The 17,974-nt window shown below is 44.1% G+C and overlaps 2 protein-coding genes across 4 annotated transcripts in view; one reads left to right on the plus strand and one right to left on the minus strand.

Annotated features, from left to right (window-relative positions):
- Positions 1–8,797, minus strand: part of DCAF6 (DDB1 and CUL4 associated factor 6) — an 81,574-nt gene extending 72,777 nt beyond the window's left edge. For all 3 annotated transcript variants that reach the window (XM_027722393.2, XM_027722397.2, XM_027722358.2), the window contains exon 1: positions 8,556–8,797. In XM_027722393.2, coding sequence (XP_027578194.1) covers positions 8,556–8,649 — 94 coding nt within the window. In that variant the 5' untranslated portion in view covers positions 8,650–8,797. The remainder of the gene's footprint in view (positions 1–8,555) is intronic.
- A 471-nt stretch (positions 8,798–9,268) lies between these two features.
- On the plus strand, positions 9,269–17,770 carry MPC2 (mitochondrial pyruvate carrier 2). Its single transcript, XM_027722335.2, has 5 exons — positions 9,269–9,462; positions 13,180–13,220; positions 14,988–15,072; positions 16,295–16,406; positions 17,047–17,770. The coding sequence occupies exons 1-5, from the start codon at positions 9,357–9,359 to the stop codon at positions 17,090–17,092; spliced, it is 390 nt and encodes a 129-aa protein (XP_027578136.1). The 5' UTR covers positions 9,269–9,356; the 3' UTR covers positions 17,093–17,770.
- The last annotated feature ends 204 nt before the right edge of the window (positions 17,771–17,974 follow it).

Here is a 17,974-nt window from a genome sequence, read left to right on the forward strand (position 1 = left end):
ACACAGGGAACTGAATTAAAGCATTTACCATTCTGCACACCCACCTAATTAAACATACCATTCAACCCTGAGTACTAGAGGCACTGCACACTGCTGGGTTTGAGGGAACATGAGAAATTATAAATAGAGATTTAGGTACCACAACAGATACGGGTCATAACCCCGTAAGATTCCAAGTGTAAACACTTGGAATTTGCCCAGGATTAGAGTTTGAAGATAGATGATGTCAAAAGTTGAGATCAAGTAGAAAGCTGAGTCTTGCTGGTAGATGACTATTAAGTTAACACTGTGACATAGGTTAAATTATCATTGAGCATTTAAAAACAAATAGGAAAAAAAACCACCCTTGTTCTTAAAAATTACACTGCTTGTTGCCTTAAACATCCTAGATGACAAAATAACCCTATTGTTTAACTCAAGGGACTCCTTTTCCACTGAAGAGAGTTTTCAGGACATAACAGTGTTTCTAAAATAAAAAGAAATTGAAAAGGAGCCACATTTTTCCTCATTTCCAGGGAAAGGTAAATAACAGGAACACATCGCAATAACAGTAACAACAAAGCCATGTAACCTAAGTAGAGAGGTGGGTTTGGTTTAATGGTTTAATTTCTGTATTGGTTTTAGATATAAAGGTTTTAATTTCTATATCAGTGAAGGTTCATAATTTAGTAAGTGTTGAACAAACGTCACTAATGAGTCTGAACACATTCAGTTCACAGGGAAGAGAAGGCTGGATCCTCATCTGCCTCATGATATCTACTAAGTAGAGAGCAGTCAGCATTAATGACACATTCCATTTCCCCAGAGGAAAGCCTGTAAATCCTTGAAGAACAAAAGGAGGGAAAAAGGGGGATATTAAAATTCACTGATGTGACGCAGATCAGACTCACGATACTCACATTCAATATTTAACGATTCAACACACGCTAAAACATTTGGGACATGTCTGAATCAGCAACTCACTAAGCCCCAAAGACACGAAAACAGTAAGACTTGCACTTAAACTGTGAAAAATCGACCTTTGTTTGAAGGCTGGCCCACTTTGTGTCTGGACTGATCTTTTTCCTTACTGCTGGGACAGGACTAGTCTCAAGTGTCAACAGGTTCTTGATACATGATCAGTTATATCCCACCAGACTATTTTGGGGACATTCAAGGATAGAAGATCAGAAATCACATGCAAAGTCACAAGAACTCATAGTATTGCAGTGCAGCAACTTAAAAGAGACCGAACACAGATTTGTTTAATGGCCTACCCTAATGCAGTTAATGGAAGCAATCCAACTGGAAGAAGGATACTGGGTGGGAGGGGGTATTAAAATAAATAAATAAAAGAAAGAGATCTGAAGGATCTCTCACATCACTGCCTCATCCTGAAATACAAATCCAGTACACGTTGTACACGACTTGTTTTTGCAGCAGGAGACAGCTTTCATGTAACCAAAGCTCATTATTAGAAGATCAAGGTACAACTTAACTACAGAGCTGTCTGAAACACTCAGGATCAAGACACAGGCAGTTGTTTACAAAGTAAGCACATTCCTGGTACAAAGATTGTCTTTAATAGCACACAATGTAAATTCAATGAAATATTGCAATCAAAAATGAAAATATGTTTGAAGTGCACACAAATCTCTGCAGTTTCCAGCTGTTTGCATGAGAACACTGAGGCTCCAAAGAATATAAAGCAAATACATTTGCATCCTGAGACTAATTCAAATATTATAATTATACATACAAGGCCTACAACACACTCACACTTCTTGGCAGCCACTAACACACATGATTAATGTTCAGTGCACAGACATTACACGTAAGGTTAATCCCTTAAAATCAAAAAGCACAAGTACATCTGCGTACTTCAGCCCATTTCAAGCAAAACTGCAAAAACACAAAATGCCTCTTGAATTTTTGAGGGACGGAAAACAGCAATCTCAAACAGCTGTACCAATTTTTGATCATTTCCTTCCAGCTGAATGCAAAGCCAGAAATCCACCTTCCATTAATGTTGTTGTCATATGTCAAAATACAACAGCAGCAAAAATGTTGGTCATTTATTAAATTAAAACATCAAAACTCAATAAGTTAATTGATAACAATATCTGATCTACACAGTAGTATTAAAAAAAAAAAAAAAAAGAAAAGGAAAAAACAAAACCCCAAAACCAAGTTTCTGCAAACTAGTGCCACTGAAGAATATAAAAATGCGATCTGTAAGGGTCTACAGTTTTTTACAAATTGATGTTAATACATAAAAACCAGAAACTGTACTCCTATCAATCCCCAGCATCCTAAAAACAAACACTGGAATTTATTCTCTTTATTCAGGGCAGAGTGACAGAAGGCACCGAGTAATCCCAGATCCTGCATGTATTTTTTTTTAGAAAAAAAATACCTAAAAATGATCATCAACATGTTGTCACAGAAGTAGCAAAATTGGACAACACTGAGAAGACAAAAGTAGTAGCACAAACCATAGCAATTAAACCACAAAACACACAGGAAAGACGTAACTGAGAAAAGGTCAATGATATTAACTACAAGCAAAGATTTCCGAGATAATAGCAAAACAAGCTATCAAATTTACTTAGAGGTCCAAATTTACTTGCAGGTCCAACTGGCTCCTGCACCTCCACCTCCATAGCTCGGTTAGTCTACAAGGGAAATAATCCTAAAGATAACAGAAGGCTGATTAGACTGAAATTAAAACTAAGTATTCAGCACTCAGGCACCAGGAATACTCATCCAACCTTAATCCTCCCTCCCAGCTCACATCTCTTTCTGGTTTTCTGCTATGTACCAAATTGTAACCACCCAGCATTGATTTGTTGCCTTGTCCAGATGATTCTCCTATGCTATGCTTTTATTTTCCTTTACTGATATTAAAGCATTTAACCTGGGCATATTTATTATCTAAGGTGATTTACTTTGAAGTAGAGGAAAAAAAAAATCATTAATCTCGTATGCTGGGATCAGCCCTTACATTTTTTCCCAAAAGCTGTTTGAGATGTACACATTGTGCCTTTCTGTTCCTCGGTACCAATTTAAACGAGATAATATCAGGGAATTCGTTTCAGACACAGTCTCTTTATTAAACTCCTCCAAATTCAATTTGTTATCAACAGGTCCCGATGACACATTGTTCTTGGAATTGCTCATCTGTAATTTTTTAAGGACTGCAGTCACTAAGTCTTGCTTTTATTAACAGGGGAGGGAAAAAACTCCAAACATATCCAGTTTAAGGCAATACTTGATCACTGTACTCTCTTGTGTTTATTTCAATTAAGAAGTAACATCTCTTTTCTGCAATGCTCTTATATGTCTTAAATTTTTCTATACAACCAGTGAAAATCCAATGACTGTACCAAATTTCCTGCTTTCCTCATGTTTCCTGCCTCCTTCCAAAATTAGATCGAGCACGTTAAAGATGTCTCACAGATGTATTTTCCTCTAATTCATTTATTACACCGTGAATTTCAATTCTGACTCTGCCTTTTTCTATTATTCAGAAAACATCTCTGATGAAAAAAATCTGAAGAAGATATAGCTGAGCTATATCTTTCCCAAATCTTCAGTCAGTCCAGTTTCCCATTTGGTGTGTGACAGAATATATCACTGCAGAACTGGTTTCTGGGCACACCCTGAAGTGCAGTGGAAAATGATGCACATCAGGAAGTTACACTGTTTACATTGAAACAGCAGATTTGTGTCCTCATAATCAGGCAATCAGGCTAATTTATAATGGTCCTTCTTCAAGCAGAAGTTAATTTGATAGACTTGCAGAAGAAAAAAAATAACATAAACCCCCTCTGGAGCTTAGCTGTGATAGGTGAGTGGTTTTAACTCATGTTGGAAGAGAAAATTAATACAGGAGGTTTAGGATACGAAATGTAACAGTCCACCTGAAAATAACTAAACACCAAAGGTATTATGCAAAGAATTAAAGAAGAAAGGTTGATTAAATACACTGTGACCATTGCCAAGTCTGCAAGAGCACCAGCTACAAAGCTGATCATAGCAAAGCTGTCTAACCCTTCTTACTCTGCATTATTTTCAAAGACCAAGACACCACATGTTCAAATATAGCTGGAGCAAAAACTGGGCAAAACAGCACCTCTCTTTCTGGTTGTTCTCCCTAGCGTTCTAGTTTCCATTCTGCTGGGCTTTGTGTTTGTTTGTTTGTTTGGTCAAGAAAAGCAAAAGAGAGAATGAAAGTTTACAGCACTTTAAGGAACTGACTTCACTCTAGCACCCAGCGCAATATATTTTAGGAAGAACCAAATTCTATCTACATTCCACAAACCACTACTGGTTTTACAAACTAATATGTTAATGAATGTGACACAGTCAATATCAAAACTAATCAGTTGTCCATGCATGTAAACAGCTGCTCTTGCCTGTTTTTCCTGTTTTTCAAGCCTGCCCGTGAGCCGGGCAATCAACTTACTTTAAAACTCTAATTAGTTTTGCTTTCACTAAGGTTCATCTCTGTAAAGAGGAGGAACTACTGAAACCTAAGTAGTTCCCAGGAAGTTCTCCCTACCTACATAATGTATTCACAGCTGTCTTTTTAGTAAGAACTGTTGAAACTTTACAAAATTTGACCACGATGAACCTCACTACTGGTTTTCTTACAGCGAATTTGTACATTTCAAACCTTTCCCCAATCTTAAATAACAGGATGATAAAAACTTAGTAAGATATGAAACAATCTTTAAAGAGGGGGAAGTGGAAGCTCAGACATCACAGCTCTATCTCTAAGATATCTGGTAAGCTTAAAAATTTCACATCACAAGAAGATTTCAGAATATAGTATGTGAACAAGGATATCACAGATTGGGAAGAACTGATTATTTTGATATTTGCTTCCATTCTATCAAGCACCACTACTTCCAACTCCAAGCTAAAAACCAGCATCAGTTCCTCTCTACAGACTATTTTAGACTGGCAGACTTTCTCTGGATAACCTGATATGTCAGATAAGAAAAATAACAAACAAACAAACAAACAAACAAAAACCCCAAAACAAACTAACAAAAAGAGTAAAAGAAAAGGAAAAGTCTTCATTGTTCCTACTGGCTAAACAGAGCCACTCTCACCAGCACAACCCTTCACAGGAAAGCAAATAAATACAAATAAATAATACCATCACATTAAATACTTCAGGGAAATTATGGATCCCTTCTTTCTTGCAAGAAACCCATGCTACCATTTCTCCAATCAAATAATTATATGCTGCATTTAATCCACGTAGAGGCCTTTTATTGTGCTGGCACTGAACACTTCCCCTGTTATGAGAACCTACAAGTCCAGGAGTCACTGAAAGAACGATGCAAAATTGCAACAAAGGTTCTGAGAGTCTTCTGAAAGTATCGCTGCTGATAATTACATTTGCCAGTTTCAAAGCAGAACTTAAGTGCTTCACTAATTTAAGTGCTACAGTTTCCTATCAATGTTTTCCAGTGTAAAAGCAACGTGATGTTTTTAACAACTGCGAGTCCTCCGATACCCAGTTTCCATCCGTGACCCAGCAGCAGGACTCCTCCCACGAGCACTGGGCTAAGAGGACGCCCAAACTGAATCCAAGAGAAGAAGAGTTACTGACAGCCCTCCCTGAGGATTGGCTTTCTCTGGAGACTTCAGATACAGACACAAGCACTGTCTGAAATTGAGACTAATTAGCCTACAAATGCTGAAGAAAACGTAGCTAACAGATACATTGCTAAGACCCACATTCTCCCTCTCTCACCACAGCGGGAATTCTCACCAAGGGACAACCTCTGAAGGACACATCCCAGGCATGCTTGGATTGCCCCACCTTCTCGAGGTGTTTCTGTGGAACTCCGCCCAGAACTGACTAGGATTCAGAGCAATTCTTTAGGGATCCTGCAAAATCAGACAGAGTTTTGCAAGGACATAAATTCTGCGGGTGAATTACCCACACGGAAAGGTACAATACGATGCACACATCCTTCCTGGAGCAGCTGTTTTCAAAAGCTGAAAGGGGCTATAAATAGAGTGTCACTTGATTGCCAGTTCACATGAAACTAAAACACGGAGTAAATAGGAAACAGCAATTAGTTCTCAGATGTCTTCCTTCAATATAGAGTCGCTTTCAATATTTCTGGTACTTTGCATCGCAGCATAACACTGATTTTATCCCAATTAATGTTTCACTATGCCGTCACCATCCACACAGACACCTCTTCCCTCCAACACACTGTGAACTGCATTGCTCGTTATGGACTTGCTATAAGGGTTTTCATCTGATTTGGTGGCTGAAAAACAGCAGCAGACAATGAAGATGTACATAAACTTCTTAATTTTGTACTGACATCCATAATGGCTTTGACAAATTTACCAAAAAAAATCCACCCAAACAAACAAAAAGCAAAAAACAAATGCACGTGGGCAGTGCCTCAAGTCTCCCAATACTATTTCTAAGTCAAAATGAAATGCTTGACTTGCACTTGTTCTGTCAGCCACACTGCTGAAACGTTATTAAAAAAATTATGAATAGGAAGAAACCTTCCTTCCCGTTCAGATCAGGTCAGCAATGACCAACAACCAGGGCTACCCATCCAAACAACAAAGCTCCTACGTGGAACTGCCAAAGTCTGAAAGGGAAAAGACCCACATATACACTAAACTACAGACAAAAAGGCACAACAATGGGCCTGTTGTCTTGTAAGTCTGCACACAAGCAACTACATCTGGTTTATTAAGGCCATAAACACCATTTTGAGCAAAAGTGCAGTGGCTCCATAAGACAAGCACACCATGTACCAACCTCTTCTTTAAAAGCAGGAGTCAGTAAGGACTGAGCATCTCCTGCCACCACCAACATGGATCTCAACATAATTCAGTGGGAAGGCTCTCCCAGGTCCTATTTTCTCAAGGCAATAAAGCTGCTGAAGTTGTTTAGGTTAAATGAAAAACAGTAAATGCGAGACCTTAACCTTAAGCCACCAGAGGAATTTTGTTCTTAGCTAAAGTTATGTACATTTTATTGGAGCAGCATCCAGAAAAGAGATCTTAGTAAATCCAGGAGGATGATTTCAACTGATCAAATCTTAATACTTCAGCTGTCAGAGACACAATCATGCAATAGCAAAAGGGAAAAGACCAAAAAGGTCTTACAGCGCTTCTTCAGAATCTGCACACTACAGTCCTAATTTTAACACTGAGCTTTTCTACTCTGACTGGAGCAGAAAAAAAAACCCAAATCAAACAAAAACAAAACTAAAAAAAACCCCAACCCCTCCAAAAAAACCCAAATTCAGTCAGAAGGATTGATCACTAAAAGTTAGGACAATCCTCAGCTAAGACTTGACCAAAAGCAGCTGTCGAGACATAACGAAAGTCAAAAGCAGTTAGACCATTAGGGTTTTTTTAATTTTAGGACTTCAAAATTCCTTTCCAAGGGACTTCTGTGCATGGGGGTGCTACAGACACATACACACATCCACACACACATCCACACACACACCCCCCCCTCGCTGGTGTGAAAACCAGCCAGCAATGACCTTGATTTCCTTCGGTGGATTACTGAGCGCTCAGGGACCACGGGCAGAAAACTACCGAGTTAGGCTCGGTAATGTGATATCCCACCTTAAATTCCACCACGAAACAAGAGGAAAACCAATACCGTCCACGGTCAGAGACGCCTGGGAGGCACAAGAAGACACACGTTTTACAGCGCTGTAAATCAGCTCCATCTCGAGCACTCGGAGGTTTCGACTCAAAGGCAGGAATTGTTTTGCCACTCGAGCACAAAAGAACAACCCATTTTCCCCGGAGAGCAACCCCCTCCCTCCCCAAAAACCCACGGCGGCACTACGATGGATCGCCACACCTCCAAAGCCACGGGAATAAATATTGTGGAGTGGGGTTTTTTAAATATTTTTGGTAACGTTTCGCACGAAACCTGCGCCATGACAAAGAACACACCGATAGTTCCTTCCACACCACGGGAACGTCCCCGCGGCCTCGCGAACTGAAAGTAGCGCTGGGTTTAACTTCCAAAGTGGAAATAACCTGGATGGGGTGTGGGAGCGAGGGCAGCGCGGGGCTGGAGAGCCGGGGACACAAATCCCGGCTGGATCGGGCGGCACCGGGCGCGTCCCGGCTCCCGAACCCCCGGGAACACCCCGGGATCGCCCGCGCCATTATCCCACGGGCGTTCACGCGCTTTGTTCCCGGCAAACCCGGACCCTGCCCGGCCTCCGAGGGTGATCCCGGGGCTATCCCGAGCCGCCGCCGCCCAAGTTCCCCGCTGGATCCCCGCGTGCAACAGTTCCTCCGGGAAGCGGAGGGACCGCCTGGTCCTGGGGCACCGCCGGGGGTTGGGGCGGGGGACGGAGGTCCCGGAGCACCCCCGGGGTGGGATGGGATGGGTCGAGTGGAATGTTGGGGGGTGTCCAAGGAAACTTGGGAGCCGCGGGACAGCGCGGCCGAGGGGCGGAGCGGCGGCGCCGGGAAGGGGCTCCCGGCCCCCTCCTCACTTTCGCGGGGCGCCAGGAAGGGCTCCCACCCCCCGTCCCGCCCGCCCTTACCGAGGTAGTGCCTCCGCAGCAATCCGGGCTCCTCCAGCCCCAGGCTCCGCTTCTGCACGTCCCAGAGCAGGTGCGGGCAGCGCCCGCGGGACATGGCCCCGTGCGGTGTCGGGGGGAGCGGGTCGGTGATGGATCGGGATGAGGGTCGGGTCGATGGAGCGCCGGGACGGGCCGGCGCGCGCGATCACCATGGGAACCGCCGAGCGGGCCCCGTGCGCGCCCCGCGCCCGCCGCGCGCCCCGCCGCCGACCGCGAGCCGGGGGGCGGGGCCGGCAGCGGGACACGCCCACCGGGCACGCGGCGGGACACGCCTATCGGGGGGGGGACCGGGGGCGCCGGGACTGACGTGCGTCTCGCGAGAGACCGTGACGTCACCCCGCCCCCAAGTGAGGGCAGGCGTGGGCGTGGCCGGCCGCCGAACCGGCTCTATGGAGTCAAACCGGGGCGAAGCCTCAAGGCCGCCATCTTAGGTTTGGGTAGGTTAGGATTCCAACGCGCCGGCCATCTTGAGCGAGAGAGTGAAGCCGCCCCGTCGTCGGCCATCTTTGATCCGGGCACCGGTGCCCTTCCCGCGGGCGGACGGCGCGCCAGATCTCCTCAGGGGGCGGGGCCAGCCCGCTCAGCCAATGGCGCTGCGCTCAGCGCCCCGCCCCGCCCCACCCCCTGCGGGGACATCCAATCAGCGCGCGGGGCCGGCGGGGGCGCGGCCGGCGGGGGAAGGACGCGCAGTCGGTCCCCGCTGTCTCCGCGGTCCCCTTTGGTCGCCTCCGTTCGGTCCCCGCTCGCCCCGCTCGTCTCGCCATGGCCGCCGCCGTCGCGGGGCTCCGCGCCTCCTACCACCGCCTGCTCGACCGCATCGAGCTCATGCTGCCGCCGCGGTTCCGGCCCTTCTACAACCACCCGGCGGGTAACGCGCGGGGGGTCACCTTGGGCGGGGGGCGGGAGCGGGGACGCGGGTGCGGTGGCTCCGCTCCTTAACGGGGACGTGGATGTGTCTAGGAAGGGGGAATACAAAAAGGCGGGCGCCACACGGATGGTCCCAGCCGGGTGTCGCTGTCACGGCGCTCGCGGGGAGCGGCGGCGCCGCCAGAGCCCGTCCCGGGGAATTCGATGCTTCCAAAGGAGCCTGGAGGCCCCCGCAGCCAAGTGGATGTGCTGGGGAAACAGAATGGAAAATAGGCTCGTGGAATCACGGCATGGTTCAGGTTGGAAGGGACCTTAAAGAGCATCTCGTTCCAACCCCCCTGCCAAGGGCAGGGACGCCTCCCACCAGACCAGGGTGCTCGGAGCCCCATCCAGCCTGGTCTTGGACACTTCCAGGGACGGGGGAGAGCGCTGACAGGGCTGATGTGGGTAAGGAATTTCCCTGGAATGAGCTCCCCTCGCCTGACCTACGACTTGCCTTTGCATGAGCAAACAGGGGGGACTTAGGGAGAAGCCTCTTGTAAAATGATCTCCTTCGGTGCCATTTACGTGGTGTTTGTCCTGTAAACAAACTGTGTCGGGCAATTAAAAGCAGTGCTCGATAAAATCCTGGAATTCCATAGGCTGCTGTTCCCACTGTTTCCTGTCTATGGGTTAGGCATCCTTGACTCTTGACCCATCTGGAATATGCACTGTGAAAATGGACTTTGGCTTTCAGTCTGTCCTCTTGAAACGGCTCTTTCTCAAGAGGAAAATTGTTTCTCTACAGAAATCACAAAGAGTGAAAAAACTGCAGTTCTCAAAATGTTTGGCTTATACTGAATTCACTAGGCCAATATATTTAATATTAATGTATTTTTATATATGAAAAGTCAATATATCCAACACTTCCATTGTAAAGGTGCTGAGAGACACATTCAATCTGTGAGAAAAGCAGCTGGAAGCTGCTTTTATTGGATACAAGGCACAGAAAGCACTGGGAATATCTGTGTTCCTTGTTCACCAGACCTGCAGTAGTAACTGAATAAGGCTTTGGGGGTTCTCTTGCAGTGCTTTTCACTTCATGGAACTGCCCATGGGCCACTTTTGTTCACCACCATAATGTTGTAATTAATAAATCCTTTCTTATGGACTCTTTGTGTGTGTGTATGTATGTATGTATATATATATATATATATATATATATACACACACACACGCACACACACATATCTATCTGCATGAGAATAGCCCTAAGCAGGTCCTGAAACTGAACCTTTGCCATTTCTGATTCAGCTCTGAACATCCTGAAGGTGTGTCTGTGAGAAAGTTATGCAATAGATGTCACTCTGACTAGAAAAAAAAAAAAAAGTAGGTTAAAAATGAAAGGCTGGCATTTTATCTCTGGTGATATCCTGATTTCTAGTCTAATTTAGGAATATAAGTGTCATTGTCATGGAATTATGAATCACTTGTGAGGGATGGAGAATGTGCTTTCTTCTTTCCTGGCACAAAGAAAGCTTCCAGTGAGATAATTGATGCCTGGTCTGAAAATCTGTTTCTTTGGCTGGCACTGCTGGAGGACAGTGGAGGGCCTGGCACAACAACTCCCCAGGCTGCCACAGGAAAGCCTGGGCTCAACTTGTCTCCCCTCCCCTTTGGCCTTTTGGGTTCACTTTGCCTGATTAAACCAAACTTTTCAGCACAAAGACTTCTTGCATTTAATAGAAGTCATAAATCCTATAAACTGGTCACACCTGTGATATCCAGGTGAGCCTCTGCTATTCCCCCTGCTGTCGAATTCCTCCTTGAGAAATTCTGGATGTCGGGACCAGGGAAGAGCTTTCCATGGCTGGGTGCTTGCTGGAGTGCTTCCAGGAGAGGTGTTCTGCTCCAGGCATTTGACAGTATTCCCTAATTACCAGCTTGGATTGGTACCTTCCCTTTGTACCTTCTTGCACTGTTTCTTACTTGTGTAGTCAGCAGTTTTAAATGATCAAGTTATTTATCTATTATGAATAAAAATTAACGTCAGTCTTCTTGAGAACTTTAGTGGCTGTTTATGGAATGTCAGTTTAATAATTTATACTTACCCCACATTCTCTAGTACTCCAAATCTGAATTTGTCTTTTAGAATAAATGAACCGATAGGGATTAAAGCCGTTTACGGAGGGCCTCTGTGAGACTGATTTGTTACAATCTGTATTTGCAGCCTGATACTGCTACACCGAGCAGCTGCCTAAGAGAACAGCAACTTAAGTTTGTATCTTTAAAGGATAATACTGTATTTATTCAGCAATATTAGATAAAAAGTAACATGGTAGTAGTTATTAACTGCAGCGTGAAGCTTGATCGCAAGCAGTGTGGGTTAAAGAGGGCTTTATACGAAGCTGCCAGGCCAGTTTTTGTTGCTTTCTGCCCTGCCCTTTTGAGGTCCTAGTTGCCTTTAAGGTGACAGAGCAGGTGATATTTTTAACAGTCTTATCCCCCCCAAAATTATTAGTTGTTTCACAAGGTGCCTGCCATAGAAACCCAGCGGTCACATTTTCCCCAAGTCACAGTTTTAAACTTGAGGGTGCTTAAAACAGGGAGCACAAAGAGTTGCTGCAAGGTCTTTTTAAGGCTGAATTGTTAGTGAAAAAGTAGCTCACATAAAAAGCAAGCAAAGTCCTGGTGGTTACTCATATATAACGTGTTTTACACCTGTTACATGTTACAGTGAAAACTTGGCTTCATGTTGGATGTTACCAGAGTGGTGAACAGTGGCACACTGAGACCTAAACCCCGTGTTCTGATGGAACTGGAACCAGTGTCCTGACTGTCTCCTAGTGCTTTGGGTCATGGGCTCCCATTCAAGACTTGGAGCAGTAGTCTTGGATTAATGATTTCTGGCATGGTTGTAGCTGTGGCTTTACACTGCTTTGTTTTAACCAACCAGTTGCCACTTCGGCACCACTGCAAGATACATGTATTTGTAAGAGAGCTGTTTTCCCCCAGACCCCATTGCATTGATTTTTCTCCCTTTCTCCTGGAGATTTTTAACTCTTCCCCCATAATCCTCCATTGCCTCCTGGGAGATTCCTGGGGTGTGGGTTTGAAGCCTTATTTCTGCCAGGAAGACAAGGCTATTGAGAGGTGCAGGTCAGAGAACACTCTCCTTGTGACACTTACTGCTGCTTCTATTTGTGATTTGTGCTCTCACTTGAACCATCTAATGCCTGTAGCGTGAAGAGGTGGACTGTGATTTCGGAAAGGAAGGAGGGACTGGCTTGTTACAGTCCTAGTAATAAAATATTTTTGAGTTTTAGTTTACAATATTCAGTTTGCAAAGATTTAAAATACTATTTCTGTTAGTCCAGCTGTAAAGTAAGTTTTAATCATTCTTTGGAAACTGTTTTCACTATTCCTAGGCCTTATCCTAACTCTTTTCACTCATAAATCAACTTTGCCTGCTCTGGTGTCCTTGATTGCTTAAAAATGGACATGCAAAATCCTACTCACCTGTTGCAGAAGTGATTACACAACTGAAGGTTGATGCACTGAGTTGATGAACTATGGATATAAGGTGCTAGAGCTTGTACAGTGGTAGAAATTGTGCTAATACACACAATTCATTATTAAAAAGAGCCCCAAAACAACCCAAACTTACTGTGGGTATTAAAATAGCTACATCTCACTGAATAATTTAACTTCTCTTCTCTTTCCTCCCCCACTCCCTCAGGTCCCAAGACAGTGTTTTTCTGGGCACCAGTTATGAAATGGGTAAGTATAAGATCCCAGCTGGTGTCAGGGTGTCAATCAGCAGCAATCCATTTGAGAAAGCAGTAGTTTCCCAGCAGATATCTGAGCCTATGGAAAGATTTAACACTGAGGCTCTAATTTTTAATATATGTGGAGGAACAAAATTAACCTTGGTAACCCAGAGCACAACATGCAGGGAGAAAATGCTTTGTGGAAAAACTGTACTTTTCACTGCAAGTTTCACAAAAGCTTTCTCTTGTGGAACACTAGCTCCAGGTAGGCATGAGCTGGCATAATGCAAAACTCCTAAAGCATGTATTTCTTCAGAGATGGAGGAATTTGAAGAGGATCTTAGGGAAGCTAAATTCCTAGGCCTCCTAAGCTTGAAGGTAGGTTAAAGCATGTCAGAGTGCAAGGTAGTCTTGAGAAAACAGAAGAAAAAGGCAGCTGCCATTTTGGCTGTCAGTGGCTCTCTGCCTCCCGTGAGGTTCTACTTCCCACTTGGCTACACCTCTGGGCTCTGTTTGTGCCCAGGTGAAGTATTTGCCTCCTCCTAATTCGCTGTACTCCTCCTAGTTGTTGTATTGGCACAGATAAAACAAACGACCTCCAAGCCCACAAAGCTGTTTGATAACCGGCAAGGATGTCCCCTGCTCTTGCTACTGCCAGCTGGTTCCTCACTTTGCCATTGTGAACTCCAGCTTTTCACAGGCCACAGGCCTTGCCTTATGGTCTAAGCAACAGCTTGGTTTCTTTGTCAGTCTAGACTGGAGCTGCAGTAACCATGGTCAAACCCTCCCCTTCCTCAGAGGTTTTTCCTGAGCCTGAGCAGCAGGCTGGTGTCAACTGCTGCCGTGTCAAAAGAGCTGATACACAGCTGCCTTTTCTCTTGTGAGCACACAGAAATACTTCTCTAAGCTCACAGTGGGTGTCTCCACTGAGAAGTTAAAAAAGACTTTCCCTCTAGATGGCCAAGGCACATTTACTGCAGGTAGCCAGGAGTGCTAAAAGTCCATCCCTCCCATGGCACCAGTCCCATAAGTGAGGCAGGACACAGGAGTCTCTTCCCTTGAAAACTGGTTTCTTGGTTGGAGCCAATGGAGTCCTTACTGGCAGTCATGGAATTAAAAGCATTAGGACTCTCTTATTTGTGGGATTTTGGTTTGGGGGGTATTTTTGTGGATTTTTTTTGTGAACTCCTGTAACATGACTATGACATTATATGTCCAGTAGAGGGCAATAACACAACAAACAAATCAGGCAGTTTACTGCTAATGTTGTCAAGTAGATCAGCCAAGCCCTTTCTCAGTTCACCTGGAAGTTTTCCACTTTTACTGAAATTATATTTAAAAAGAAGCACTTTTATCCCCTGTAAATGAAGCTGAGTGAAGACTATATGGTGTCGCACCTACATCTTTACCAGCAATATCTTAGCCTGAACTGTAGGAAGAAGGGCCTTATTTAGATAAGCATCTACTTGTTGCTTACAGCAAAAAAACCAGGTTTGGTTAAGAAAGCAGCTGTGCTAAAATTAACCTTGTTCTTGAATTAATAAAAAATTGCCACTGCCTGGGATTTTACTGCCAGCCAGTTGAAACCCTCATAACTGTGTCCTTATCCCTACCACAAGGGACTGGAAGTGGGTGGTGTCTCCAAGAGTCTAATTGCTCACACAATGCATCCCATCTCCTGCATAATGCATGTACCTGTGAAACAACTTCCCCTTGTAAATCCCTTGACCCGTTACAGGAGGTCCTGGACTGGTGCTCACTGAATTTCTCTTTACAGGGTTTGGTGTGTGCTGGACTGGCTGACATGGCCAGACCAGCAGAAAAGCTCAGCACAGCACAGTCTGCAGTACTAATGGCCACAGGTAAAGCCACAGTTACTCCATGTTTTTGCCATCTCTGAACCTGAATACACTCCTTTCCAAATCCTCCATCAGCACTAATCCATTTCTACAGAAAGGCTTTAACTATAACATGCCAGCTCTCACTATTGCTGTTAGATGATAGTTCTGGAACAGCTGTACACTTTTTATCAAACCTGTAAGTGTTCTGTAATCATGTAACAGTTTTCTACATGTGTCTTAATTTGGAATTGTCCAGACCAGATTGCTAAGAGTTAGGACATGAGTTTCATCCCTTAAGTTACCATGAGACCACTCATTCCTCTAAGTGACCTCTTTTGCTTCAGATCAAGTAATTTTGAAATCAGGCCAGGATATAGTGACTTTTTTTAAACAGACTTTAGGGATTAAAGAATGGTAGGGTATTTACACTAACTGGAAAGAATCTGCAAGTGTTACAAGGAATTGGAAGTAGTGGTACATGGACTACTGCACTGCTATCTGCCAAGAATGTTCACACTGGCAGAAGCAATAGTCTGTAATGACAGAATCATTTAGGTTGGAAAAGACCTCTAAGATCATTGAATCCAACCAATAACCCAGCACTGCCAAACTCACCACTAAACCATGTCCCTAAATGACACATCTACACATCTTATGACTCCACCACTTCCCTGGCAGCCTGTTTCAATGCTGTCAACCCTTTCAGTGAAGAAGTTTTTTCCTGATATCCAATTTAAACCCCATCAGTGCAACTTGAGGCCATTTCTTCTCATCCTGTCTGTCACTTGTTCCCTGAGAGCAGAGCCCAAACCCCACCTGGCTACAACCTCCTTTCAGGGAGTTGCAGAGAGTGATAAGGTCACCCCTGAGCCTCCTTTTCTTCAGGTTAAACTATCCAAGCTGGACATACTACAGCAAAATACCACTACCCTGCAATTGTGCTGGAGAATTAAGGTCTCTACTCTGTAGAGTACAGAGATTTTCGTTTGATATTCAGACTACAATTGACCTTACTGTCTAGTTATTTTGGGAAAATGCAGTACATACCTGTAGCCACCCCAGTGGCACTTGCTGCACTTATCACTGAGAAACAGGTAGTTATGAAAAAAGCAGTTGTCTAACATGAAGTTGTAAAACTTGTCTACTTAAAGTGGCCCACGTATCAGTCTCCAAACTTAGGGAAATGTCCGAGTATTTTGCTTTAAAGGATTAACATCTTTAAACCTTCCATTTGATTCAACAGGCCTTATTTGGTCACGATACTCTCTAGTTATTATTCCTAAAAACTGGAGTCTGTTTGCTGTGAACTTCTTTGTTGGCTGTGCCGGTGGCTCTCAGCTCTTCCGGATATGGAGGTGGGTGTTAAGAAGGGCTTCTCCACATTCTCTAACTGAGCATTCAAACCACCTCTTCTTGACTAGGAGTTCATAAATGCTGCCAGCCTCAATGTCAGTGCATCAGGCAAGAGGGACTGAATGATTAATTAAACACTGCACAACTCTTTTGCTACGTTGTTAGTTTTCCAGTTAAGTCGGAGGGAAGATTTAAATAGTTGCAGTCCAACTAGAGCACATGTTAAGGAATGCTCCATGTAAGCTGCAGTTTCTGGGTCTAAGGCATTTAAAAGCTGTGGTTCTGACTGACAAACAGCCTAGACTTTGTCCTCATAAGCTGTGCACTTCTATCAGCTTTGAGCATTGAATCTTGTCAGTTCCAGCTGCATCAAAGGATTCGTAAGCAGAGCAGCACTTTTCAATTTTTTTTAATTATTTCTTGAGGGAAACTTTGGAGTTTTCTGGCTTCAGGACTGGCCAGGAATGCAGCAAACTTAGCTACTTTGGAACTTTTTACATGAATTAAGCTATCCTATGCTGAGTTTCCACCCTCAAGTCCATTGTAATTTTAAACCTCCTCTGCTGAACAGATTGTTAGGAAGACACTGTTATTGTAACTATTCTATTCTTAGCCTGTGCTCTTTTATTTTTTTTCCTATAGGTACAATCAGGAGCTAAAAGCAAAACAACAAGAGCAGCTGCAGTAAAGAGATGCTTAACCCAACAGGTCAAATCTAACAACGCACAAACCCATCCCCATGGGACCCAGCTTCACTAATTTTAATGTGCTTTTCCTCAGAGAAAAATCAAAGAGGAAATTTAAATGCCTAGAGAGCAAATGTTTTCTAAGTGCAAATAACAAAAGTATCACCACACATTTAAATAAAGGGCGACCTTTTAAATCAAAGCAAACCCGTGTGTTTGTATTGTCTCTTTAAAGAGACACTGACTGTGGACTGTGCCTGGAATGAGTTGCTGGGTCTCACCTTATCTGACTCCAGGAGTGACAGCCAGAGCCTCAGACTGAAGTGATCTTTCCTGTCACACTCAGACCTGGGCAGGGGTTTACCACACTTTCAGAAACCAACAGTAGCATTCGTATTTCGTTCCCTGTGATGCTCTTCCCTGGTAGCTAAGGACATTCTTTTCAGCTTCAGTTATGTGTATCTTCATTTGTTTCTCAGCCACCGCTGTCTCTAACAAAAGGAGAACAAACTAGTATGTGCCACTGGTGTTTTAGCTTCTGTCATCCTTTATAACTCGAGGCAGAAGAGCATTGCATTGAAGTACCAGAGCTCAGGAATTTATATCCAGGGGAGAAGATGACAGGGACCAGGTAGCTTCTTCAGGATTGAGCTTTCATGAAAATAAATGCCTTGAAACACTGGAGTTTTGCAAGGTCCTATTTTATGTCTCTCTCCACCCCTACTCTCCCCTAGCCTCATGTGAGTTACCACTCCAGCATGGCAGTGGTGGAAAGGAACTGCACCTCGCTGTGGCACCGATGGTCCCCTCCTTTTTCACTCTTTGTACAATGTTATGTTATCCTGTGCAAAGCATCTGTGCAGGACACTCCAAGGAAAGCATTT

Source organism: Pipra filicauda, unplaced genomic scaffold (assembly GCF_003945595.2).
Source record: "Pipra filicauda isolate LSUMZ 115617 unplaced genomic scaffold, ASM394559v2 scaffold487_size526621_pilon, whole genome shotgun sequence".
Lineage (NCBI taxonomy): Eukaryota > Metazoa > Chordata > Aves > Passeriformes > Pipridae > Pipra > Pipra filicauda.